Source organism: Diceros bicornis, chromosome 3 (genome assembly GCF_020826845.1).
Source record: "Diceros bicornis minor isolate mBicDic1 chromosome 3, mDicBic1.mat.cur, whole genome shotgun sequence".
NCBI lineage: Eukaryota > Metazoa > Chordata > Mammalia > Perissodactyla > Rhinocerotidae > Diceros > Diceros bicornis.
Window position 1 is genome coordinate 28,610,196 of NC_080742.1, and position 26,934 is coordinate 28,637,129.

Genomic DNA, 26,934 nt, shown 5'->3' on the forward strand with positions numbered 1-26,934 from the left:
TCAGAATTAGTTTTATTATCTTCTGGAATCTTTCCATATTCTTGTGAAGCAGTTGTTTTTTTTTAATGTTATAAAAATTACATCAAGCTTGAGTGTACTGTCTCTTCTCTTACTGTCAAAATGGAAAACTAAATGAAAGAGAAGTAAAGGATGTGGAGGCTGTGTTTAACATAACTTCAAACTAAGGATTTCTGTTGGTTACTCCTGTGAAAAGACTTCCTTATTTTTAGCCTAGACACTAAAAATAAGACTTTGCTATTTTCAATGTCGTATTTTGGCAGTGCTTCTGAAGAACATCAAAATTAGCTGATGAATATTGTGTATACCAGTCTTAACATTATAGGAGAATGGAAACAAATGCATGGGTTTGGGAAGAGGCTTTATTTGGATTCCTGCTTAATGAGAAAAGTCCGGTCTGAAAGCCAGTGCTAATGCAAAAGCATAATTTCTCTGAGGATCTTGATATCTTTTGGAGGTTTGATCATTCGAAGGGGCCAACAATTGGAAAACTTCAGTTATCACTTCATGGATAATACATTGATTAAAAAGAAACAAGCACATACTGAACGGTGAAGCCTACTTAACAATTGACTTACACGTGTTTCTAACCTGGAATGTGGGTGAAATTTCATGCTCAAGAGGTGGTCTGAGACTCTGGTTTTCAGAGACCCTTTTTACCAGTGGCTTTCAGTGGAGGGATATTGCTTCTTTCCCTGATGCAAAGTCAGTTTCATAAAGAGTAAGTGTTGGAGAGTGGGATATGCAGAGGTGAATGTCCCAGGCCAGCTTCTGTCTCGTCTTTTTCTTTGGCTGGCCTCTCTTTCCTGGTCCTCTTTTAATGGGCTGTTCTCCATTCAGGCCTGTTTTGAAATTGTCATTATATTCATAATTTATCTTTGTAGCTGTCTTTCATGTCTTTCCCTGTAAGTCTCATGGCTATGTGCTGTTAGTCACGCAGTTCTCTGGTCTACATATGATTGAAATTAACTGAGACTCTACTGTGTGAAAGTGCTTATGAGTAAAAAGTCTTTTCAGTTTTCTGTGGTCTTTCTACATCCCGGCTTTTTACGAAGGGAGATTTCTCTCCTGCCTTCTAAACTGATCTAGCCACAGAGTAATCAGATCAGTATGAGGAAACCCAAATTGTAAATGTGGCAAACTCCTTCACAGAGAACAGTTATGTTCAGGGTGTTATGATTTCAGATACGTTCCTCAAATTCCTTCCCCTAGAAACACTCCTGCTCCTATGTAACTGACCATATAAATGCTACCTGATGGGTAATCAACAGTGAGGAAAGAGGAACCTGATTTTGAAAGAAATATATGCCAGTGTGAGGATTGAGCCTTTGGAGCTCCTTTCTGTTCTCACTCTGTCTTCTGCTTAGTCTGTAAGTCTAGCCACACTTGAAAGCTTCATTTAAAACCACCACTCCATGGAAGATTGATGAGGTGTTCTAAGGCATTCAGGTTTAAACCTGTCAGACACAAGTCTTCTAAAGGCATTACCCTCAAGAACAGCAGCAGTGATGCAGTGAATGAGAGGGAGGTGTAGGAAGATGAGGTGAGGTGTAATGTGGTGAGGGAAAGAGGAGATATTAGCCAGGAGCAAGGATAGAGATTGAAGGGCAAAGAGTGGTTGTGCTTGATCTGCAGTTACCAGGCACCTAGTCTACAAGTGCTACTTTTAGTATTAGAATAAGAATAGCCAGAGGTCAAGCCAGATGGATCTGAGATTATCCGTGTCTCATCAAAGGGTAATGATTTGTTGGCCATGTGCCATAGGGGCCTTCTGTTCAGAACTTTTATACTTGGGATGACTTTAAAAAAAGGAATGACAAAAAAGTACCTTCTAGCATTATTGTTAAGTTTAGTTCTGTATATCCGGACCAGTGCAAAACGTAAGGGTCGCATAATCCAATGAATTGAACTAAAGAGAGAAGTTAAAAACAAAGAAGAAATATAATGAAATTTGTAATTTAGGCACATCTAATGCAGTTCTAGGCGTAGTACTGGGTCTTAAAAAAGAGAGAGGGAAAAGAAATAGTTTTTAATGCAGGTAGAACAGAAGTTTGCTAGAGTGCAAAATGGGACTGTGTTCTACCTCTTGCCTCTTCTTCCATCTGAGATTCTCCAAATTCTTGCCCCTAATCACCCAGAGCAATCTGAGGTTAATGGTGTATTTGCTAGATGCAGTCTTAGTGGTTGTGTACGGAGAGCAGCAAAGTGTGAATGAGAATGTCTCGGGGCGCAGACAGGAAGAACGCATATATGAGGATGAAATGTTACCCCTAGGAGTTCTAGTTTTCATTCCATTTTTAATTGCACTCCTCCCAAATATCCCTCCCTACTCTAAACACACCAAAGAAAATCATCATCATCCTCATCCTCAGCCTTATCATCACCATCATCATCTATAGCATCTACCATATGCTGGGCAATATTCTGAAACCATTCTAGATATTTACTCAGTAATTTTCACAACATCCATATGAGGTAGGTGTCCTAGGATTATCCTCATTACATAGATGAAGATACTGGTATGCAGAGGTTATGTGATCTGTTCAAGGTCACACAGCTAGTGACAGCCATATGTGTATGTGTGTGATGTGTATGTACACACACACACACATTTTCATGCTATACATTTAAGGAAATATGAATTTTGAAATCTAAAAGATTTGGAAAAATCTTATTAAATTTCTCAAGATCTCATTTCTGGAGAAGCCTCCTTCCTGCAATTCATGATGCTAATGTCATTGGGCATATACTCAGAAGGACATCGTGTGTAACTTGATGATCAGGAATATTTTTTCCCCCACTCCTGATATTTTTCCTTCCTCATAGTTTTTTTTGTTTGTTTGTTTTAAACAAAAAGCTTGAATACTGTATTCTTGGAAAAAATTACAGTAATTCACAAGTATGTAAAATCCACAGATGTAAGCTTTATGAGAGCAGAGACTTTGTCTTATTTATGCAGAATCAGCATTTAATAAATATATGTCAAATATATAATATCATGAAAGCAGTTTTGTACCCAACACCATTCCATGTCTTTGTTAATTTTAGAGGGTCATATTAATAGATATTATGATGTTGAACTATTTCTTCATTTCTAGGTTTAACCTTGTTTAATGTTGATGTGTTAGTCTTATAATATTGAATTCTAGGATCTACTATCTTTAGAATTTACACATCTATGATTATAAAGAGGTTGGTTTAGTTCTCTCCAACTCTCCCTTCATTTTGCTTGCTTTGACATTGTAACCTTAAAGAAGCAGTGGGAAACATTTAATCTTTTTCTTTGCTCTGGAGTAATTTATATCTGTTATGCAAAAGTTTGGAAGATTTTCCGTTAAAATCATCTGACCTTTGTAGCTTTTTTAGATATAGCTCTTTAATTCCTATCTCTTATAGAATCAAATTTAATAATTTATGTTTTTTAAAAAAGACATAAGGAGACTGGCCCGGTGGCGTGCAGTTAAGTTTGTGTGCTCTGCTTCAGCGGCCAAGGGTTCGTGGGTTTGGATCCCGGGGGTGGACCGTTGCACCGCTTGTCAAGCCATGCTGTGGTGGCGTCCATATAAAGTAGATGAAGATGGGAATGGATGTTAGCCCAGGGCCAGTCTTCCTCAGCAAAGAGAGGAGGATTGGCAACGGATGTTAGCTCAGGGCTAATCTTCCTCACACACACACACACACACACAGAAAAAAAACATACGTTTTATCTGGATATCAAATGTATTGGTTTAAAGATGTTTATAATTCTCTGCTTAGTTTAGTTTATAATACTATATGTTTATAGTATATTTTTAAATCTCCACATTTTTAGTTGTGTCACTTTTCTCATTCTTACTGTTGATTACGGCTTGGCAAAACCCATCACTTTAAAAAGAAATTAGCCTTGCAAAAGGTTTGTTTTATTGGACTTTTCAAAGAAGTGTGTTTTGTTTAATTGTTCAAACCTGTTATTTTCTAGTTTTTCTGTGTAATTATTTTCTGCTATTAACTACATTTAATCCCCTCTATTTTCTTTAGATCTCTTTGTTGTTTGGTATTCCCTAGCTTGAGTTTATTGGTTATCTATTTTCAGTCAGTCTTACGTTAAAATTAATGTATTTAAAGGTCTAAATTTTCCTGTCAATAATGCTCTGACCACTTTTCATTGCTTTGAAATGTATCTAGTATCTTATCATTCATTTTTAAATGATTTAAACGTTTTAGATTTTTAAATTTTTTTTTAAATTTCCAAGATTTCCAAATAAATTTTCTTTTTTTGCCTCTCCCTTTCTCATTCCCTTTCCTTAACTGCTTTTCTTCCTTCCTTATTTTCTTTCTGCTGCCATTGGACTTAAACCCCATTGACTAGAAGAAACATTACTTTTTTTTTTTTCTAAGAAAGAAAAAAATGCACTCAATCTATGACTGAGTGCTTTCTTATCATTCAGAATTTTTATTTTAAATTTATTGAAAGAGACTTGCACATTTTAATTCTGACACTTTTCATAAAATCTTATCTGAAATTTTCAATAAATGGTTTCCAGGTAACAATTGCATCTTATCTTTCCATCTTTGTTCCTCAGATGGTCCTTAAGTTGTTTGTTGATGATACATGGCATCAGAGTAATGACTCTGCAAGTAAAGCCAAGTAAAAAGTTACCTCAAATGCAGACAATGACAACTACATTCCAATAACTGCCTGGGAAACAGCAAATTAATGCTATGATTCCAGTGTCAGAGATAAAAAGAATTGTATGTCTTAGAGTTGATGAAGTATAATATACTATGTTGTTAATTTTATTTAGTTGTAGGGAGAGGATGTAATATGACTTCTGCTTTATGGAAACTTTTGAGACTTTCTCTGTGTCTAATGTATTGCCTATTTTTGTGAGTATGCAATTTGTGTTTAAAAAGCATGTGTAAAGCGAGTTTATTGGGCACAACGTAAACATACTGTTTAATTGTGTTATTCATATCCTTTATAACTTTTCTTTTTTTAGTTGTCAATTCCGTTTGTTGGTTTTTGAGGAAGTAAGTTAAACCCTTCAAGATTTTGTGAATTTTTCAGTTTCTTCTTTTATTTTTATCAATTATTGATGTGCCATGTTGCTAAGTGCATAAATGTTTAATACATTTTCCTTGAATTCTGTTATGTCTAATATTTATATTGATATGCTGATTCCTTTTTATTGATATTTACCAGTATAAATTATATAAAATATAAATAATATATAAATATATAAAATATATTATTTCTTTATTTTCAGATTTTCTCTTATTTTTTGTTGTCTAATTGTATCTAGTTTGTATCTTAGTGTGAATTTTATTTTCTTTGTTTTGTAAACTGAGAATTTACATTTTTAATAAGAATTTAACATGTTGTGATATGTAAGTATTGATATGATGGGATGTACTTTCTGTTTATGATTTTATTTGTTGTGTGTGAGCAATGAGCAAATTAGATACAGTTCTTCCTTTTGTGGATCTTATTGTATAATGGGCAATATCTTAAATAATACCTTATTTTTGTATATCATGCTACAGGTAAAAAGTACTTTCTAATGTACAGTCATGTGCCATATAACAACATTTAGATCAATGAGGACCACATATATGATAGTGGTCCCATAAGAATAGTACCATATAGCTTAGGTTATACTATCTAGGTTTGCATAAGTACACTCTGTGATGTTTGCATGATGAAATCACTTAATGATGCATTTCTCAGAATGTATCCCCATCAAGTGATGCATGACTGTACTATTTTATATGTTCTTCAAAAATCTTCTCCAAGGGAGGTGTTAGCCTTATTTGGAAGCACAGAGAACTTAATAACATGGAGTTTTGAAATGGCAGATTGGAGTCCAGAATTCATTGCTCAGTTTGTTAAAATGCATGAAATAAAACTTTTATATAGTCAGGGAAAACTCCATGGAACCCGTTATAATTATATTTTAGGGTTATTTTTATTTATTTATTTTTTGCTGAAGAAGATTCACCCTGAGCTAACATCTGTTGCCAATCTTCCTCTTTTTTTTTTTGCTTGAGTAATATTAGCCCTGAGCTAACATCTGTGCCAGTCTTCTTTTATTTTGTATGTGGGATGTAACCATGGCATGGCTGATGAATGGAGTAGGTCTGCACCTGGGATCCGAACCTGCGAACCTGGGCCACAGAAGCGGAGCACATGGAACTTTAACCACTCCACCATGGGGGCTGGCCCCTGGGGTTATTTTTAATGAGCTATACTATGTGTAAAACTGTTTCCATCTGTATTTATTTAGTTCTTCTTCTCTGTATCTGTCATTTTGCCTGGACCAGAGAGATAATTTCCAAATCAAATGTAGTTTCTGTTCTCATGGCGTTTGACTTTGATTTGGAAGCTAAACACTTTGAGTATGGTCCAAGATAAAGGCAACATTGTCTCAGAACATATCTAAGAGCATTTCTTCAGTCCCATTTTCTTTCCCTTTGCCCCCTTCAGTTGGCTAACTCCTTTCCTTCTCTATTCATGTCTTACTTAAAAGTAACTTCTTCCAGAGACCTTTCTGAAATTTTTAGGCCACAATAGCTTCCCCCTGCTATGGCCTCAAGCATTATCGAATGCCGTTCTTAAAATGATACACAACATACCCTACTGTAATTACTGACATGTCCGTTTTTTTCCATGTGCATCTATTTCATTAAATTTTTGTGTCTTTAGTGACTAGTGCAGTGCCTAGAACACAATAAGGGTTCAAGAAATACATGATGAATAATGAGTGAGTGCTAAATTCTGCTCTGTATCCTCAGCAGTTACCACCTGGCATGCGATAAAACTCCTTAAAGGAATCTCAACTGTTGTCACCATGGCTACAGCAAGGTTCTTGAATGTGTCAAAAGTTGTAATTCCTCAATAATTGAAGTCTGATAATGGCGCACAAATACTCATGTTCAGTGGCTTTTACAGAATGATTAAATGTTTCAGTGTTAGGAATCTTACAGTATTCCCCCAATAAGAGAAGAAAAATCGGAATAGCAACTCTACCTGTTTTTTCAAAATTCTGTGCAGTTCATAATATAAAAAGCATTAAAGCTTTAAATGAGAAAAAGCATTAAAAAGAAAATATACAGTTATGGGCAAATTGAGCCTGGAATGTTTGAAAAAATAGCAGCATAATTTATCTAGGGATATCCCTTTTAAGTTATATCTGGATGTATTTGTCTTAATTTATAATTTTGAAAGTATTTGTATTAATTTATAAAGTATATTTTGTCAAACGTAGTCAGGAGTTCTGGACCTGAAAATTATTTTTTAATGAATATAGTTATGAAAAAATTTAAATGAATCCAATGATTAATTTTACTAGAATGACAAATAGTATTTTCATCTCACATAAAACAAATAATCATAACCTGCATTTGCATTTGGAAAATACAAGATAATTGAAATTGTAATTGAATTGGTTAATTGTGTCTGTCAGGTTTTTTTTAGTTAAATTATATATTTTTAGTTAAGTTTTCTTTTTTAGGTTGAAATTTAAATTCAATGAGGAGGAAATTAGGCATTTAATAAATTATGGACATGAATTCCTTCTAAGACATAGATATGTTTAACATAGAACAGAGCCTAGAGGTAAAAATAATGGTTCAATTGTGGTTAAAGATGAGGGGTAGAGGAGTATGCAACCGCATACACTAAAAAATCCACCCGCTTGTCTTATGTTTGCTTTGTTCAGAAGGTAATGGTGACTTTGAAGTAGAAATAGATTGATTCATCATGTTATAGCCGGAGGGATGTTAATACATTTTCCCTTTTTTCTTCCAGCACACTGATTTATGTCAGTACATGGACAAGCACCCTGGGGGGCTGCATCCAGATAATGTGAAGGTAGGAAAAGATCTTTTTAAGCTAAGGGGTAGGATTCTTCACGTGCATTTTTTGAGCCAAAATGTAATCTCTACCATAACTTTTTTTTTTGGGGGGGGTAAAGAAAAGTAATATTGAAGTGAACCATAGTCACTGCTTCATTTAGTGGTTGGCGACCATGTGTTAACATTAACTATTTTCACTAGAGTATTATTATTTAGATCTTATTCTATTTTTTCTTCCTGGAGAAACATTTGCTGATGAGGAGTGAGATCCAGTGGAATCCTATTGTAACACTGTTTTCAGTAGAGGGGAATCTCAGGTAGCTCTGGCTTGGAACCCTATGCTAAGTACCAGTTGGTTTCAATATAAAGTATTTTTATGATCCAAAACAGTGTTATGGTGCATTCACAGTGCATATTTTTTCATGTGTTTGTACAAATAGATAAAAATGGTTCTTCCTACTACTCTCTTTCATTTTTTTCTTTAACTACAAATTAGATTACTATGTGTCAAAAAAACTAAGTTTTTCTAAGGTTTGGCCTAGCAACCATCTTGGGAAATTGTCCCAAAATTTCAAGCTTGAAACAGTAGACTCTTTCTTGGCATATGTTAGGGAGCTAGAAGATACCAAAGTTATATCTGAAGGCTTAATGACGTGCTCACATTTTGTTGTTTAAATGACTACATTTCATGATCCTGAGAACCAGTTGAGTACTATGGATATATCTGAAGTAAAATTATTTGTCTCCATTTCTTCCCATTCATTATCTACACCACTCTTTGCAACATGGCGTGGTTTTTCTTTTGTACTTTTCCCTTTGCTTGTAGAGGTATATGTGCACATACGATGTTTTGTGTGTTTATTACTTTTCTCTTTATAAAAATAATATGTATTATTGTATAAGTTTTTTTCACTTAAAATATATCATGGATGTCTTGTAACATCAGTACATGACTATGTAGTTTAGTGTTTCTAATAACTGCATATTATTCCATAGTATGAATAACCATAATTTTCAACTATTCCTTTTTCATGGATCTTTGAATTGTTTCCAAAATGTCACTATTATAAATGATTCTAGAGTAAATATTAACATAAAACCTTTTCACTCCTATTCTTTTGGATATCTAGTTAATGGGTTTTCTTTTTTAAGTCAGAGACCTGATTTCAGTTTTAATGAATTTGACTGGAACATTTGCTCACAAGGTTGTAAATTACAGGAGGACTGTTTTTCTCTACTCTCTCTAGGATTGACTGTAACCAGTCATTTTAATTTTTGCCATTCTGATCTGTAAAAATGGAGTGTCTTTTACATTGGCATTTTCTTGACTGCTAGTGACATTGAGCATCTTTTTGCATGTTTCTTGACCATTTGTAATTCTGCTATTATAAGTTTCCTGTTCTTATATATTCTCCATTTCTCTCTTGGGCCATTTTTTTCCTTAATAAGTTGCAGGTGCTTTTTAATATTTGTGATGTTAATAATGAGAGTTTTTATGGTGGTGAATTATGTTGTACAATTTTAAAATGTAAGAACCTATAGGAACTCTGAAAAAATATTGTTTTTTAAATAAATAATAGGTTCAACACAATACTTATAGTATTTGTTGATTTTTTCATATATCTCCTTTTTTGTTATAATTTTTTGTTTTATTTAGATTTCTTGTAAATTTTTTGACTATTCATTTTTCTCAAAGGTCTGTAGCCATTGACATAGATAGTTTTCTAGTAGTTAGACTGGGCAGGAAATTTTAGCAGATGAAGAGACTTGTTTTACTAATCTTGCCTGTGTTCAAGTCCAACTTTAAATATTAGTATTATAACATGAACATAATTTTATTCTTTCTTTTACATTAAAAAATCTCAAATTGTCTCATTTATACATTAAGTGTTCTTTTCTTAGGGTTGATTGGTTCAAAATCAATAGTATGATACACCCTTACTCCTGTTTCCCACTTTAACCCTGGGAATCTATAGAGCCCAGCTAGTGAGAACTTTGGCTCTGGGGAGCCCAGGTGCCTGCCAGCCTCAGTGGAAATCAGCAGCTGCTCTGAGCTAACTTTGACTTCCTGACTTTCAAATTCCCTGACAGGATTGAGATGAAAGAGCTGCCTGAACCTTGTCAAAGAACCATGGCATCACTGGACTTCTATTATCCTTGTTTGGTTTTCTCACCAACTCTCTGTGTGTCATTAGTTATGGGCTAAGTTTTCTTGATGAAACAAAGAAAGAAAGCTCATTCCATAAAGCATTGCCATGTTCACTGTCCTCAGGCCAATGTCACTGGTGGTTTTTGTAGCATTTTTACTGTAAGTTCTGCTTCTTCCATTACATTTTATTTTTCTTTTGTCTCCTAATGATCCTGGAGAGACTGATCTCTAGGTTGCTGTTTTTCAGTAACTAGGCTGCACTCTTTGAAATTATGTTTCAGCAGCTCTTATCCAAGTTTCACAAGCTTTTCTTTTACCCCATAGTCATTAATCATACTTCAGATACTTGGTGTTTGATCCTATGAGAAGTCCAGGTTGTACTGTGGTAGTAAGCAAGGTTTACTACTGCTAGAGTTCTCGGGTATGGCGAGAAACTTCACGGTGACTGAGATGTGCAATCAGCATAGAAGTAATGTCACAGAAATTAGAGGTGACACCCACAGCTAGTCTAGATATTAGTCACATAGAGCAGGAGTTATTCCCACTCCGAAGTTGTTGAACATGGTCACAGATTGATGCCCTACTACATTTTTGCCTCTAAAAGAGCATGATATGATTTACCTCTTCTTAAACCTTTTTGAATAACTGAAAGGCAGAAAAATGTATTGATATATAGGTATCCCTTTCCCCATAGGGATTGAAATCTTGGCTCCTTGAGGATTTGCCAGATGTACTGGACAGTCTCAGTTCTTGGAATATCTAAGGATACAAGAAACTTCAGTAATCATCTAAGAGGTCTTCAAACTTGGCTCCATGGCCGAATCACGTGCAAAGCTTTAAAAACACACACACACACACACACACACACACACACGTATGTATATATTTTCCCCCATCTCTTCTCATCTCCCAGAATCAGAATCAAATTAAAAAAGTCCCTTTAAGTAGGGACAGGTGGGCATTTGCTCATAAGCAGGATATTTGCTGAGAGCCCAGGCTGCCTCTCATGCCCCACAGCACCCCTGCTCTCCCTGTGGCCCTGCATGGCTTTATCCCCCAGCCTGGAGGACACGTATGCTTCCTAGCAATCCTGGCCTGTGGGTCTCTCACAGCCTTCCAGCCTGCCTGCCTCCACTGCTCCTCCCTCTGCCAGCGAGGCAGTCATGTCCCAGAGTATGGAAGAGGCTGGGCGGGTGGGAAGGGATAGAGGAGAAAGTGAGAGACAGGGCTCAGCCTGTGGTGCTTCAAAAAAACAGATGTCCGACCCATGCCTCAGGGTGAAAAATTATAAACATCTTTTGTGGAGAATCTGATCAGTCCAAGAGAACAGATCTAAACAATCCAGGCGACTCTATAGTGAAGACCCCAGCTGACAAATAGCTAACTTAGAGGAAGCAAAGTTGCTTGCATCGATGAGACAGAGAAAGATAGGAAAGAAAACTTCAAAAAAAATTATCATTAATATTCTCAAAGAGGTAAAAGAAAAAAGTATATCTATAAAACAAGAATGATATGTTGTTTTTAAAAAGGAGAACTTAGTGGACATAAAGTAGCTTTGGAAATTAAAAATATGATGACAAATTAAAAACAACAACAATAAAAAAGGATGGAAGATAAAGTTGAAAAAGTTTATTAGAAAGTAGAGCATAAAATACAAATCTAATAAATGAGAAAGTATCAAAAAGTTAGAGATCTAGCCCAGGGGATCCAACATCTGAATAATTGGAGAAAATAAAGAGGAGGGAATCACTAAAGTAATAATCATTAAACTATACTTTTTCCAGATGTGAAGGATGTGAATTTCAAGATTGAGGGTTCATTAAATGCCCAGAACACTTAATGAAAATAGACTGATGATAACATTCATTACTGCAAAATTTCAGAACATTGGTTTCAAAGAAAAGTCCTACATAAAGGACACAAGTTGACTCCAAAGGGAAGAATTACAGTGGCATTAGACTTTTCAACAGCAACACTGGGAGATGGCACTGGGGCAATGGCTTGAAAATTCTGATGCAAAATTATTTCCGACCTAGTATTCTATACAAACTTTCAGTGAAGTGCAAAGGTAAAGTAATTATTTTTGGATATTCAAGGAGTTGAAAATTTTGCCTACCTTGCATCCTAGGAGGCTTCTCAAGGATGTACTCTGCTAGAACTCAGGGAATAAACCAAGGCTAGAAGACAAAGAAACCAGGTAACAGAGGCCACCACAGGAGAGAGATGAAGGAGAGCCTCAGAATGATGATGAAAAGAATCCTAGGATGACAACTGTGTATCAGGCTGGGAGAGTACCCACCAGTCCTATTGGAGCAGGTCAGAAGTATCCAGGAAGGTTTCCAAGAAGAGAAAATTGTTAGGTGGAATACCTAATGTGTTTGAGCAGATTTACAAGGTGGGAGAAGAGTTTCGTGTTGAATTAGTGATAACTACAAAGAAAACTAAACAAAGGAAAACAAACCAACAACAGATCATTGAGATTAAGAACTTGTCAAAGGACTTTTTGTCCAATGTTCTTTTCCCTACGCCACATGATTAATACATTAAATTACTGTGATTAGGTTATTATTTGTGACTTTATATGCACTCAGTCACATAGATTTATCATTTTCATATTGAAGATAATAGTTATACCTTCTCTGAGGGTATGGGAGATTAAAAAATAGAATGCAGCTTGTTAATGCCTGTGTTTTGGCATCTGAATTGCAGTGCATGGAAGCAGACGGCCCTTATTACCTTGTTGGTTTCCATGGGAGGCCATTCACCTAATTATGCACTGGCTTTTCTTCACTGTTTGTCTGCTTAGAGACAATGCACTCCTCCAGGGTTACATTTGGGATCTGCACTGCAGGTGAAATTATTCTCAAAGAAGGCTGACTATGACATAGTGACAGATGTCCCACAGGTATTTCAGTTTGATATATTAACATTTTTTTTCATGTGGTGATATTTATTGCCAGTTAAATCTATGAATGCAAAATGAAGAACATAGAATAATATTTACTAACTTAACAGCTGTTCATAATGCTATGCTAGATGTTAATTTAAAAAAAACAGTTGAGCTAAAATAAGACCTTATAATGGTACTGTAAATGTGTGGGATACCATGCACCTAAGAATTGAGGAGATTGCTCTTTAGTGTGAATCAGGTAGAATTTCAAGCATTACAAAGGTGATATATCATTGAAGAAGGAAGAGAGGGGGAAGATCAACTGGAACAGCACAAACCTGTGATTTCATATTGAAGCATGGAATATTCTACAGTAATTGTGTACTAATTCCCAGCAAAACGTCTGTTAAAGTTTTCTCTTTCTTTTTGTATATTCCTCGTAAGCACTGGAATAAACTCATAAGAAATATTGTCAATGTTAACTAAATTTCTAGAATCACTTTGTTACTCTAATTGCTTACAAAATGTCTGTTCTCGATATGGCATTCTCAAATAAATATTCACTATTAACTAATGGTTTGTTTCTTAGCATAATATCAATTTTAGACAAATGGGTAATTTTAGCAGTTAATTACTTAGAGGGCAATTTAAAACCTGAATCAAAAGCCTGAGGACAGTGGCCTTGCTATAAATATTTATGATGAATAAACAAATAGCAACCAATTGCTAGAACATGATAATTGGTATGTAGGAAACTGGTTAGATTTTTGGGGGAGGGTAGTTCATTTTTTCTGCCTTTACAAACCATTCACTATGAATTTTGTTGGGTTTTGGCTATCATAGTTGAGTTGAATGCAGAACTTGTATTAGTTCTTCGTTTTACAATTCTCAGTGATTTACAGATTGATTGTTGAGTCAAAAAAAAAAATTACCATACCAGTCTAAATTTAATCCTTCATTCAGTTTTTCATATGTTCTTTAAAAATTGATAAGCATGAAAGACTGAAAATTAAGGTTCATGAAAAAAAAATAAAAGAAAGATTAATTGATGTTGTCTCTGGCTGATATCCAGAAATGTAAGATACTTGCATCTTATTACATGATGACATTGGATCATTCAGTGTCTATATGTAACGTACCTCCATTTCCATGTTATCTTAATGACTTTTCTAGGAGAGTCCTCGCAGAAACACATTTGCCTTTTTTTTTTCAGAACTGTTCTGGAATAATCCAAAATAACCATAGTAATTGTGAATTTTCTGCCTTATTCTCTTAAGTAGCTGAAATCCTATTGGCATAAAGCTGAGTTTTACTTTTTATTGCAGTATCTATATTAATTAAAAAGATATGAGGATTATAATGGTTGAAAAATTGCTATTCTTCTTTCATAGTCCAGAGAACAAGCAGGTGTATAACAGAATAATGTTGTGCCAAATTAAGATTGTCTTATGCAGATGGCACTGAGAATTGATCCCTAAATGAGACTTTCTAATATTCAGATAGAAAATCAGATAACGCTTGATTTTCTCCATATTCTGCTCTAGAGCTCTCATTTAGCTGGTAATGATTTCCTATTCTGCATTACTGTGAATATTATAGAGCCCGTCCTCATTCTGCATTTTGGGAAATATGATTATTTCATGAAGCCATTAAAGAGTGCTTTAAAAATTTGACACCTAGTCTCAGCACCTGTTCAGCTCTCTTTTGGCTTTTCATCCTATTTTTTGTTATAACAAAATAATCTTCCATGTTTAGAAAGTGAAGCATTAACAACAAAAGAAAGTGAAATTGTGTGTGTGAATTCATATCAGGTTGGACATCCATAGGGGGCTGAGTAGTGAATTTCTGGTTGAGATGTGAGGCCTGTATTCAGTTGTTTAGAACATGTCTCTTGCATCCTTGGCGTCATCTGCTGATTTGCTTGTAATGATTTGGATCAGACAAAGGAATCAAGGCAGCTAATTAAACAACAGACTCTTTCCTAGAGGTGCTTTAAAACACAGATTGAAAGGAAATCATCCCAAGATTGATGAAATACAGACAGTCATTAGAAGTATGCAGTGTGATATTTTAATTGTATGATGGAATTATCCAGTTTGGGAAGTACCCAGTGGGAACAGGGAGAATACCCTCCTGGGTTTCAAGCTTCAAGCCATTCACTTTGCCTCTCTCCTGTTTAAGATGGATCCTGCACTCCACCCCTTTGTTTGCCTGTTTTCCAAGACAAACATGAGGACCCAGGAGGGAAATCAGCCTGAGTAATAGAGTATGCACACACCACCAGGATTTTTCACATTGTCTCAGACAGGTACAGCCTTTATGAGACTAGCCAGTACATATCCTAGATATTTTCTCGTTAATATATAAATTCCTATTACTCGAGACCTCTCTGAGAGGATATAGAGAGAGGTTTGTTGATCATATGTATCCAAATTCAAAGTCTTTACTGCATTCCATTTGAAATTCATCTTTGGTACAGTTTGTGGATGTGAGCTTTCTCTAAGACGCTCAGACTCAAGATTCATCATTTTTGTCAGTTTTTCAGTTTTGCGTTTCTCTTTTTTTGAGAAGTTACATTAGCCTTATCAATTGATATTAAGACAATCCATGTTGATTTAGTGTCTAAGATGTTGCTTTAGGCAGTAAAACCATTTTAAACTCTATTTATTCCTTTTCATTGTGTATAAAAAAGAACGGCCCTGTGATTGAGGGAGAGTAGCATACATTCACAAATGAAGTTGTGTAAAAATTTGTATTTCATGCCATTTCTTTTTGGTTTTAAAAAGTGCATATCAGTAAGGTCAGTTGTATAATTCTGAACTATACTGGCAAACAGAAACTTGTCTTAAGAAGATTATATTATTTGAATTCCTTGAAACAACTGTTTTAGTTTTTCTCTTGGAAAATTATGTTGGGTAACTATTAAAGCCGGTAGCTTAAATTTGATCAGCTTGTCCCTAGTCAGCTAGGGAATATTTCTAATACTAATTTTATTCTGCTGACCACCATTATTAAAGGGAAGATTCTCATCCTCAGCCATCCCCATTTTCTTCATCATATGTACAAACCCTAATAACTTAGAAACGTGCTTACTAAATTAGAGCTTCTTTCAAGGAACTTGGCAAAACAAAGATCAGTCTTATAATCCCCATGTGGCTCCTTGTAAGTATCCTACCTTTGGTTCCCATGCCTTCAATCTGCCTGCTCACTGTGGGCTACTCGATGCCTGGAACAGCATCTTGCTTGATATCCAGCATTGCATTGAGGCAGGACGAGAGCGCAGAATGGGAGGCCAACTTACCTGGTATGCTCAAGGGTCACAGAAAGTGTGCAAGATCTTTCCCCCAAGAGTTTTCCCAAGTGCCTGAAATTCTTATTTTTTGAGTTATTCCTCTCCAGAAAGTTATCATCCTTAGGAATCGGATATTAATGTTCACAAAGCTTAGATAATGTAAATTAAATTGTTGTTACATTTTCTAGAAGTGAGGAAACATGTTACATATCTCGGGATCTCTAGGGAGTGGAACAAAGAAGCAGAAAGTTGAGTGGTAGAACTCAAAAAGGGCAAAAAGTGGCAAGAGAAACTGTCCCTGCTACTTAGATTTTCCAGGAGCTGGACATACGTCTGTAGTACATGGCAAAAAAGGACACATCTATGACCTGATGCCCTGGCATGAATATTTGTGTCTTACACCATCCCAGTAGCACATTTAATACTGTCAGATATGTCCAAAGTGACGCAGAAATTATACCATAATGTTGAGTATCTAGGGTTTTATTTCTGTCTCTCTTGTATCTCTGTATAAGCTTCTAAGTATTCTTTTTTAAAAACTCAACACATAGAGTTGCAATGAAGCTTTGTAAAATAGAAACTATTTGAGTGTGTATTATGTACATTGTATTGCAAATTAGGATTTGATATTTGCATTAGGTATTTGCAAATCTGAAACTCAAAGCTAAATGGAATGAGTCATAATGAATCATTCTGTGTCTTTTAAAAATTGAACAAGACCTAAAATTGCAATAAAACCATTATTGATGCTTATTACAAAATATTTTCACATTCATTAGATATTTGGGGACTCCACGTTTCTAATTATTTGTCTTCTCTAGAAAGTTGGAGCTGTGGGTAATTTAATGTTTGTGCGCCCTGTGGATTTTGAAACGATACAGTGTTAAACATAGAGCATAGTATTTGAAGTATTTATTACCCATGTACAACTTTGGTTTATTTGCCAGTGTCACGATTTCTAGCCTTGGGTTCAGACAGGGTGTAGCAACTCTAATCAAATAGTACACATACTTTTTAATAGCAGTACTCTTAATTGTGAGTGTCAGAGCAGAACATGACAGAAATGAGTTCAAATATCAGTACTACCTCTTACTTGCTATGTGTCCCTTTGGCCAATTCACTTAACTTCTCTGAGCCTTTATTTCTTTATCTGTGAAACAGGGATAATAATATCTGCCTGGAAGAAGTGTTGGGAGGATTAAACTAACTAACAACTATAAAACATTTAGCACAATGTCTGTCATAGTGAGCACTTAGTAAATGGCAGTTGTTATAGTTGCTTGATTTGTAGAGTCCCTTCTATTTCTGTTATTCATAAAATTATGAAATGATACAATTTTACAACATGAATAAATATTAAAGGTGTCTAAGACAATCAGTCATTTTCAAGATGAGAAACCTAAGATACAGAGATTTTAAGCTTGGTCCCCAAGTGACAGAAAAGTAGCTTAGCTGTCTTTGTAAGTATTGGTGGTATGCCATAAGGCATAGAGTCAATTGCTAATCTGGGCATTCCTTAAAGGAAGTTGACCCATGCCTTGAAAATCTGGAAGATGTTCACAGTGCTTAGTCTCATATTAAGTGGAACCACATATATAAAATAATGCATGTATTTCAGACTATTCGTGGAACCTAATGACTAGAAACATTGAGACAAAGAGCATCTGACCACACATCTTTAGACTTTGAAGTAGTAGGGGAATATAAATTTGTTGCTCATTGCAGGTGCCAATAATTCTTTTGAGTAGTAAATACAACATATTGAGTCCAATTATGTGTACTTTTTACCAACTTACTCTAGATGTTTTGATAAAAGTCTTTATCTTGATATTTTTTTTACCTACTTAAAGTCTAAAGAGTTTCAGAAGGGCATAGAAGTATTAAAGGGTATTCCCAAGAAGTATATGCCATGGCACTGAGAATACGAGCTGCTTCTTTTTGGGGATGACAAGACAAATGGGCTATAGATAGATCTGCTGCTGGCAAAGTGTCCCTGGTCCTCACGTCATTGCTATTTAAGGCATTTTCCCTTTGGGGTATTTATTGCAGTAAGTGAGCATATTCAAACTAGAATATAAATCTTCAGTGATTACACTGAAGAATTTGGAGGAATCTCCTCTTGTAAAGTTGAATAGACTATCCTGAGGTGACAAAGTATTCTTAGGAAGACTTTATGGGTACTCCAGTAGAAAGATAGGAAGAGAATCTCAAATATGTTAATTTATCAGCTTCAGTACATAAAGCTGTCTTCTGCCGTGTTATTTATTTCCAAGAGGATTTTAAATAGCTAAAACAGAAATTCAAGAATCACATGCTTGTTACATAATATGCTAATTGAGACTTTTACAAACTTGGGTTCACGTAATAAAAGCACTGATTATATTGGATGTATAATTGCATTCATCCATGCATTTATTAAGCATCAACCTCATTTAAGATAATGAAGTATAGTGAGAAGTTCACAAGTGTGATGGTTGGATGACTTTGAGTAAGTTTCTTGTGCTTTTAAGGCTTTAGTTTTCTCATTTGTTTCAAAGAAAAGGAAAAATACAGGATTATAGATGGAAAGGATTAAATGATATGTGTACAAGTGCTTGAAACAGCCTTTAAATTAGCGTAAGCCTTCAGTTAGTATTGGTCTCTCTTCTTTTCACTCTGTACATGAGAGTGCGTTGATGTTCACCAACTGTTGTTAGCAAGTAGCAAAGCTGAATTTTACTCTTTCTCTGCAAGTGGTCCGTCTTTGGTGGTCCTTCTTGTTCTCCCAGTGCCCTCTGGTTTTCACAAAAATCAAGCATAGCTTGTTGTGTGGTGGTTTATACAACAGCCAAGTGAAGTGGCTTTCTCAAAAATTTACATGGGAAAGTTAGGTACTTGCCTGCTTGTCTAAAGGAAGGGATCCCCAAGACTTGAGTTCTCAAGATATTCTCAAAGAATATTCCGTGAGACACATTCTGTTTAACTTGGCATGGCCACTGCTTCCTTATAGCCTTCCCACCCCCAGCTAGCAGTGCATATTCTATTAAACACATTAAAATGTTATTTCTAAAGCACCAAGTTTTCTAATTGTTTCAGTGAATATTGTTGTCCCCTTGTCGCCATGGGTGAGTTGGTAGTTTTACAGTTTTAATATATTATCTTCTTTTCATTTATTTGTTTAAGCTTCTCTTCTTAATTTATCTAGTGATCTGCTTGCTTGGTCTCCTCAGTTTTTCTCTTCAAAATAGCAAGAGGTTGTCGTATAACATTATTTCAACTTGTGCGTCTGGTAAATGCTCAACTCGTTTTCCTATTAAAATTTTGTGTGGAATGAATTCTGTTTTCAGAGTGACAGGTTTCCTATGACTCATTCCCTTGCACAGGCTAGTCTCCGTATAATGGTAGGATCAATTCTACATTTTTGTTATTGTTGTTAGATCCTCCCTTTTCTGTCCCTTCAGTACACTCAGCTTGTGTTGCTGTTACAGTGCAGAATTTTTTAAGTGGTAGTTATCTGTTTATGTGTCTCTCATACCCAATGGGCTGTGAGTTCCTGGAGCCAAGGGACACCGTCTTATATCCTATTCATCTTTGCATCCCACTTGCATGACAGCACCTGGCGCGTGGTTGGCACTTAATAAATCCTGAGTGAATTTCTTCTATGGGGATTTGTTCTGACTTAACTTCGTACGTTGCTCAACGATCTAAAAATTTGTTTGGGGCTATAACTTAACATTTGGGGCTCTACTTGTCGTGTTTGGGGCTTAGTATTCAATTGTAATTGGAGCGTGTAGTTGCATCCTTTCCTAACACTGATTTTCTTAATCTCATTTAATATAATATCCTATTTGAATAGCTTCTGTATTAGCATGAGGATTATATATTTTCACTAATTAGTGAAAGTATTAAAAGAAGAGCCCTTTGGGACTGTTGGTCTACCGACTTCTACCCTTAGCTTCTAGAGAATCTCATTCCAGTGTTTCCTATCTGTTAGTTTTATATCTGCTCTAAATTCAGTTCAGTAATCATGTTACTCATCTAGGAGTGTCAGCTATGTACCCGGGTTAGGAAGATGGGTAAGGCATCCAGTCTGTGCGAGGTAGGACAACAGCATACTGCGGTAGACGTGCAGAGGCTACCCCGGGAGCACAGAGAGCAGCACCTCACACAGACTTGTAGAGGGAGTGAAGGCCTGAGGGAGTGGTCAGGGAAGGCTCCAGGGAGGAGTGATTCTTGAGGACCTAAGAAATGCCTGGAGATTAGCAGGCAAGGGGAGAGAGGGCTTTTTTGTCAGAGAAGAGGCAAGAGCAAAGATAAAGGACTGAAGAGCAATATGCTGTGAGCGTGGAGCTGGGCGAGATTGCTTGGAGTCAGGGAATGTAGAGTGATGAAGCCTGAGCACCCAGCTGGAATCAGGGCTCAGCTCAGTGACCTTGAAAGCCATGGTATTAGATACCCAGACTTTATCCTGTCAGTTGGAGGAAGCGGCTTCTATATCAACACTTTGCTTGCTTGTGTTGGTTTCTGGCTCAGATTCCTATAGTGTGGTGGTTAAGGGCATGGACTTTTGAGTCAAACTGCCTGGGTTTGAGTCCTGGCTCTGCCACTTAATTGCTGTGTGACTTTGAGAAACTGTGCTAGGTTTCCTCATCACTAATACAGAGATAATAGTAGTACCTTCTTCATCAAAATGGTTACAGAAATTAACTGAGGTCATATTCTATGATGCATAGAATGGTGGCTGGCACTAGATGCCATTTGTTTAACTAAAATGCATTGCCATGGCTAAATAGACAATCACATTCTGATTAGTCTCTGCCAGACCCCAAAGATCAGTTAGCACCTTGCAGAATGCAAACTTTATTTTCAAAATCAGTTTATTTTTGAAATTAAGTTTGTTATGTGGTCTGCCTTTGTTTTATTTTTTATTTTTTTAAAAAAAGCTTTTGAAAACACAAGGTGACTTTACTTACTCATTCTTACTCCCTTCTGAACTGAAGGGATATGGATTTTCTTAGAAATTGCAAGTGTTAGGCTTCAGGGGGTATTAGAAGTGAGGAGTGAGGCTGGAAGCTGTTGGTGATGGTGTTAAGTCTTTCCATCTGCTACACAAGAATGATCGAGAGGAAGAGTCTAGAGAGACTCTCCTGGGGTTCTTGAGGCAGTAATTTAATCTAGGCCAACACAGTACAGGCTTTTGCTTTCTGATACTTAGATCTGGAAATAATGATCTTAGCCCTTCACTGCTGCACAGCGTATTATTACGTACAGCGATTTTGAAGTGAATTTATCTTACTGTTATTTCAAGGTATCCACCCTATAAAAAATTTACTTGGCTTTTATAGCCTCTAGTTAGTTGAAAAATATTCTAGAAATACTGGCTTCTAGGGCCCTCAAGGAGTTTCTAATCTTTTCCAGTTGAATATTCTGGAATCTTTATACCATCAATCTTTGACAACTAACTCATTTAAAATTTGCCTGAAACTGCATTTTGTTGCTAACTGAGTATAGACTAGAATACTGATGGTACTTAAAATGTTTGTTTTTATTTTTGTTTTAGGAGATTTATTTTTAAAAACTATGTCAATTAGGATTATTTTGGCAAGTAAATTGTTTAAAAATATTTTCTTTTTCATAAACAAAATATTGGAAAGCCTAGCAAATCACATTTTTTAATCAAAATAGAACCATTTGATATGATCCAATATGAAACTAAACAGAGAAGGCCATCAGTCACTTCTTAAAATTATTTCTTATGAAAGTATTGCTCCTGGATTCTTGATTTCTCTGTTTTCTTTCTCTTTAGGATGGGTCTGCTCTGTAATTAGCGAAGGTACATGTCTGTCTTTAGGCAATAGCCTAATCTCTAAGGCCATATGTGCAAAAGCAATATAATTACAACATAGTATTAATTGGACCATGTGACTGTTTTTGTTTTAATTATTTGAAATCATCTTATCTTTCCATTCCTTAAAGCATGTTAATGGGTGAATCTTGGGTACCATGTTTATGTCATTTCTATGGAATTAAATATGTGCATATTTATGTAAGCTTGGTAAAAAATTCTGCTTCTTTTTATAATATTATGGATAGATTTTTTTTTTTCTGTCTCAAACATCAATTTAGGCCTGAGGAAATAAAATATTATAAACAATTGCTTCTTTACATTTTGCTTAATTTATAGAACACAGATTGGATTATAGGTATCTCTGGCTGAGGAGGTATCATTCTGAGTTGACATAATAGATTATTAGAAATTTTCAGATTTACTTCTTAATGAGTTAGGGATCTCCATACCTTTATGCACATTCTGTTTAGGTAATTTGGTAGGAAATTTAGTGATGGGTGCCCATTTTCACTAAATGCAAGTACTTGGCAGACTGTATGTAGAAACTGGCATTTATCTGTGTTCAGATTTTAACTTTTGTCTCCCTATTTTTTCAGTTGTTTTTATTTCAGTTGCTGCGAGGGCTGTCTTACATCCACCAGCGTTATATTTTGCACAGAGACCTGAAACCACAGAACCTTCTGATCAGTGACACGGGGGAGTTAAAGCTGGCAGATTTCGGTAGGAAAGCAGTTAATTACCAGTCTATTTTGTCACACTGTGAGAATGCCAGGCAGGTGGTGACACTGCATTTGTTTAGGTGCACTTCTTCTATCATTATAGATCACAGTAAAATCTCTTCAGGAGTCAAGAAATTTTTTTTTTTTTTAATGATCAACATCATGCTTGGTGGATTTTAAAAAAATTCAAACTGCTTGTTAGCGTCTTAAATAATTATAAGCATAAATCAGATCTCATATATTTCCAAAGGAAAGGTTAGTAAAATTTTGAACATAAAATATGTTGAAAGAAATCTAATTTTTGTTCATTTTTTATTATGAAAATGTCAAGCACATTCAAAAGTAGAAGGAGAGTATCCATCTATCCATTATCCATCACCCAGCTTCAGCAATTATCAATAGGTTGTCAAACTTGAACAAACCTCACTTTAAGCTTCTGGACTTTTTCAGGGCATCACAAAATATATTCAATTGTATATGTTGCCCTAAGATTTTAATAATTTACGAATCTAGGGGCAATGTTAACGTTTCAGGAAGTGACTATTGTTTCAACAATTCTCAATAACTTTACAAAAATAGATACTTATTCTGATTTAAAAGTTGAGGTCCTAGCCTGGACCCATTGTAAGTGATCCCTTCCTTAAAAGTTTTAAAGTTGACCTCTTCCAGCGTAGAAGCTTCCCTCCAAACACTGTTTTGAGCTCCCAAAGAAGAGCAAAACTGTTGTATCATCCGTGCTAGCTCCCCTCTCTTCATCGGGTCTGACATTTCTGCACTGCCCTGGCTCTCTGTCACAGCAGAGACTGTGCTGAGTTGATTCCCAGCACCAAGGAATGCTGATGGCAGCATGATGTGTTGACATTGCATTGCCTCAATTATTTTTGAATACATATTCTGATTAGAAATTTGTCCCATTAAGAGTGGAATGGAAATATTACCTTTGGGGCATAAAGACGCCTGAGGTTGAGATATGATTATCTTTTTCCACCCCACCTCCCAATAAATAAAAGAGAGCAGGAAATGTTTATTTATTTCAAGGGTAGTAGACTGTTCAGTACCTTTGGCATGAATCTACTCTGTTGAGTTTTGTCTATTTTTTTCTTCTAAAATTGAAATAAAACACAAGTTAGCATGACTAGTGATATGTTGCAACACTTTGTCATTTGTTCTCATCTAGTTTGGTAAAAATGATGAAACTGTGTGTGTATGTGTGTGTGTGTATGTGTGTGTTGTTTATTGCCAGATTTTAGCATCAGAATAATACTAGGTGGCTAGATGTAAAGTCTTTCTATTACAGAGTAGAAAATAATGGGAGAGTAGGTGGGTGGAGGATCGAAGATTTGCAATTCCTCAAGTTTAAGGTTATTGGGTTTGCTGTGAACTTATTTTGTAGTTTGTTAGTATCAGTAAATTAATGAGAATTTATAGTGATTTTCTTCTGGTGTGTTAATACTATATAAAGGTACATGTTGGAATAAATTATTGTATTGAACATTTAATTTTATTGAACATAGTTTTCTTGTATATTTATAAAATACATTTTTACAAAGTTGATTTTGTCTGTATAACCAAGGGCATAATAGGATTATATGTAAGTGCTTACTGAGGATTATTTTTTAATTTTATGATGATGTTTTTATTATAATAGGTAAGTTCATCTTAAAAGATTCTTCTGAATCTTTAAAACTGACATTTTATAATATCAGATTCAGAAATAAATTGAAATTTAATTTTAAAGAACTTAGAAAGTTGTTTAAACAATTAGAATATTTAGAAAGTGTAAACAACTCAGAGATAACAATTGTTAACATTTTTGTTGTATATTTTCTCAGTACCTTTACCTCCTTCTCCGCTCTTTTCTTGCTTCTTCCACCTATTATAGATCCTGAAAAAAAGAAACATTATTTTGTAAACAGTTTGCAGTTAAGAATGTGTCATGAACATTTTCTGATGTTATTAAATATGAAAAAATCATTTGAAACAGCTTAGATTTTTCCTTCAGTGGCCAAAATCTAGTCTCTTTAATCAATCTCTTATCAATTAAAATTTTAGTTCTTTCTAATTATTCCCTGTTACACACAGTCCTGTACTGAACGTCCTTGTGGAGAAAGCTGTATATGCTGCAATTGCGATGTTGTGTGTTTTAAAGCATTTGATTCTTCAGACCAGACTGCTCTGCAGAAAGCTTGTGCTGTGTACCTCCCCTCAGTGTCACGGACTGAGTCTCCTTGCCTGGAACACACACTTGGCCTGCATCCTGTGCACAAAGTGTAATGAGCGAGACTCATTCACCAACTGACGATTTCCCCCAGTTAATTGTGCATTATTTTTGTCTTTTAATTTAAGACATGCAATTAACTGTAAATTACTGCACTTGGGCATGTGTTTGTGTCTGAGATGAAGGGAACGTAGTAGAAGCTGGGGAGAAGCTAGACAGTCAGGATGGGATGGTTCCAGGCGGCAGAACAATCAGAAACACTAGGACTTAATTCCGACTGTGATATATAAAGAGCTTTAGAAACAGTTCCTTTGTCCTATCTTTTTCTCTTAAGAAAAAAAGACCAGAAAATTTTGATTAAAGGAGACAAATGAAATCTGTATGATTATTGATTATTGTTCCCATATTTTAAATGCTACTATCTTTATTAGAAAAATATTTGAAGGAGGAGGGAGAAACAGTAAAATTTACTGAGTTTATTCTATGTGCCAGACATTTAGATGTTTTTGTTTCATTGTCTTTTCAACCTAGTAACATATAGTAGCCTCTAGTTTTGAGAGAGACATGAGGTTCAGAGAGGGTTAGTAACTTGCGCAGGTGTGATCACACAGGGAGCTGGTTACAAAGCTACAGTTCAGATGCTTGATCCGTATCCTTCCATCTCAGGTGGCCTGGGGTCTTTACATTTATACACATAGATATTTTACCTTACAATGCTGCCTAATCTGCTAGAAAATTATTGATCATTTTATATATATGTATATAAAATAGAAAATAGATTGCACTAATACCAAAAAGAGCACATCATATTATTTAAAGAAAATTTTATTATTTGACTAATTCAATAGTAATGAGTGAGTTCAACCTCAGCCCTCTGGAGATTTTACCTGCTGGACAGGGTAAACCAGATGATAATGTATTTGTAGACCTGTTCAAATGGAGTGCAGTTCTGAATTCCAGGTGGTCAAAATACTGTAACTTTTATTTTTTCTTGTAAGCAAAGTCATATTTAAGCACTTACTTGAGCCTTATTTTCTATATGCATTTTGCATAAGTAAACTACACATGATTTAGAATCACTATGGCTTTCCTAATGCAGAAGTTTGTCCTGCCTGTATATAAAGAAATAATAAAATTGTGTAGAGGCATTCAGACTCATTTCTGGAAAAGGGTTCATCTTTACGTTATCTTTGGGGAAAAAAACATTTCAAATCCCTTATCCAGCCTAGGTCTTCCCCACCTTGCTTGTCTTTGCCGACTGTGGTACAACCACACCCCAAACTTGTTCCCACATCTGAGCCTCTTAGTCTTTCATTTGCCTGGAATACTCCTCCTCCTGCCTCTCACCTGGCTGCCTCTTTCTTGTCATACAGATCGTAGATTATATGTTACCTGTTCAAAGAGGCCCCCTTTCCAAAAATAGAACCTTTTCCTTTACTATCATCCAGTTTAACTTCTTCAATAGCACGTATCATGCACTGAAATTATTTTGTTCATTGGTTTATCTGTTTATTTTTTGCTTCTGCTACTTGGTTGTGAGTTGCGTGAGGGCAGCGACGTGGCCTGTCTTGCTCACTCGTGTCTGTGCTGTGTCTAGAACCATGCTTAGCACATGGTAGGTGCTCAGTAAATGTTGATTGAATGAATAAAAAATATACATAACTAAACTGAGAATTAGTGTAAGGACTCACACCCACCTGAATTTACTAATTTCTGCTTGATTCCCCCAGTTTACAAATTAATTTTCTCTTCATTGGTGCTGTCCTGGCTGAGCACAGTCAAGAGTACAGATGCAATTGAATGACTTTAGATAGTATTGGAGCCTGTGAATTGTTTTGAGGCTCTTACACATTGGCCCTCCATACCTGCTTGGTATGTTTGTACCAATGTTTGTAACCTCAGGCTGCAGAAATAAACAGCGCTGAGTGTGTGTAAACTTGCACCAAAGATGTATAAGATTTGAGACCTTAAATGATTCTCTAGTTGTA

General features: G+C 35.6%; 1 protein-coding gene across 4 annotated transcripts in view; it reads left to right on the forward strand.

Annotated features, from left to right (window-relative positions):
• CDK14 (cyclin dependent kinase 14) overlaps positions 1-26,934 on the forward strand; it is a 537,486-nt gene that overhangs the window by 250,922 nt on the left and 259,630 nt on the right. For all 4 annotated transcript variants that reach the window (XM_058525247.1, XM_058525237.1, XM_058525217.1 and 1 more), the window contains 2 exons: positions 7,805-7,867; positions 22,606-22,729. In XM_058525247.1, the coding sequence (XP_058381230.1) occupies positions 7,805-7,867; positions 22,606-22,729 (187 nt within the window). The remainder of the gene's footprint in view (positions 1-7,804; positions 7,868-22,605; positions 22,730-26,934) is intronic.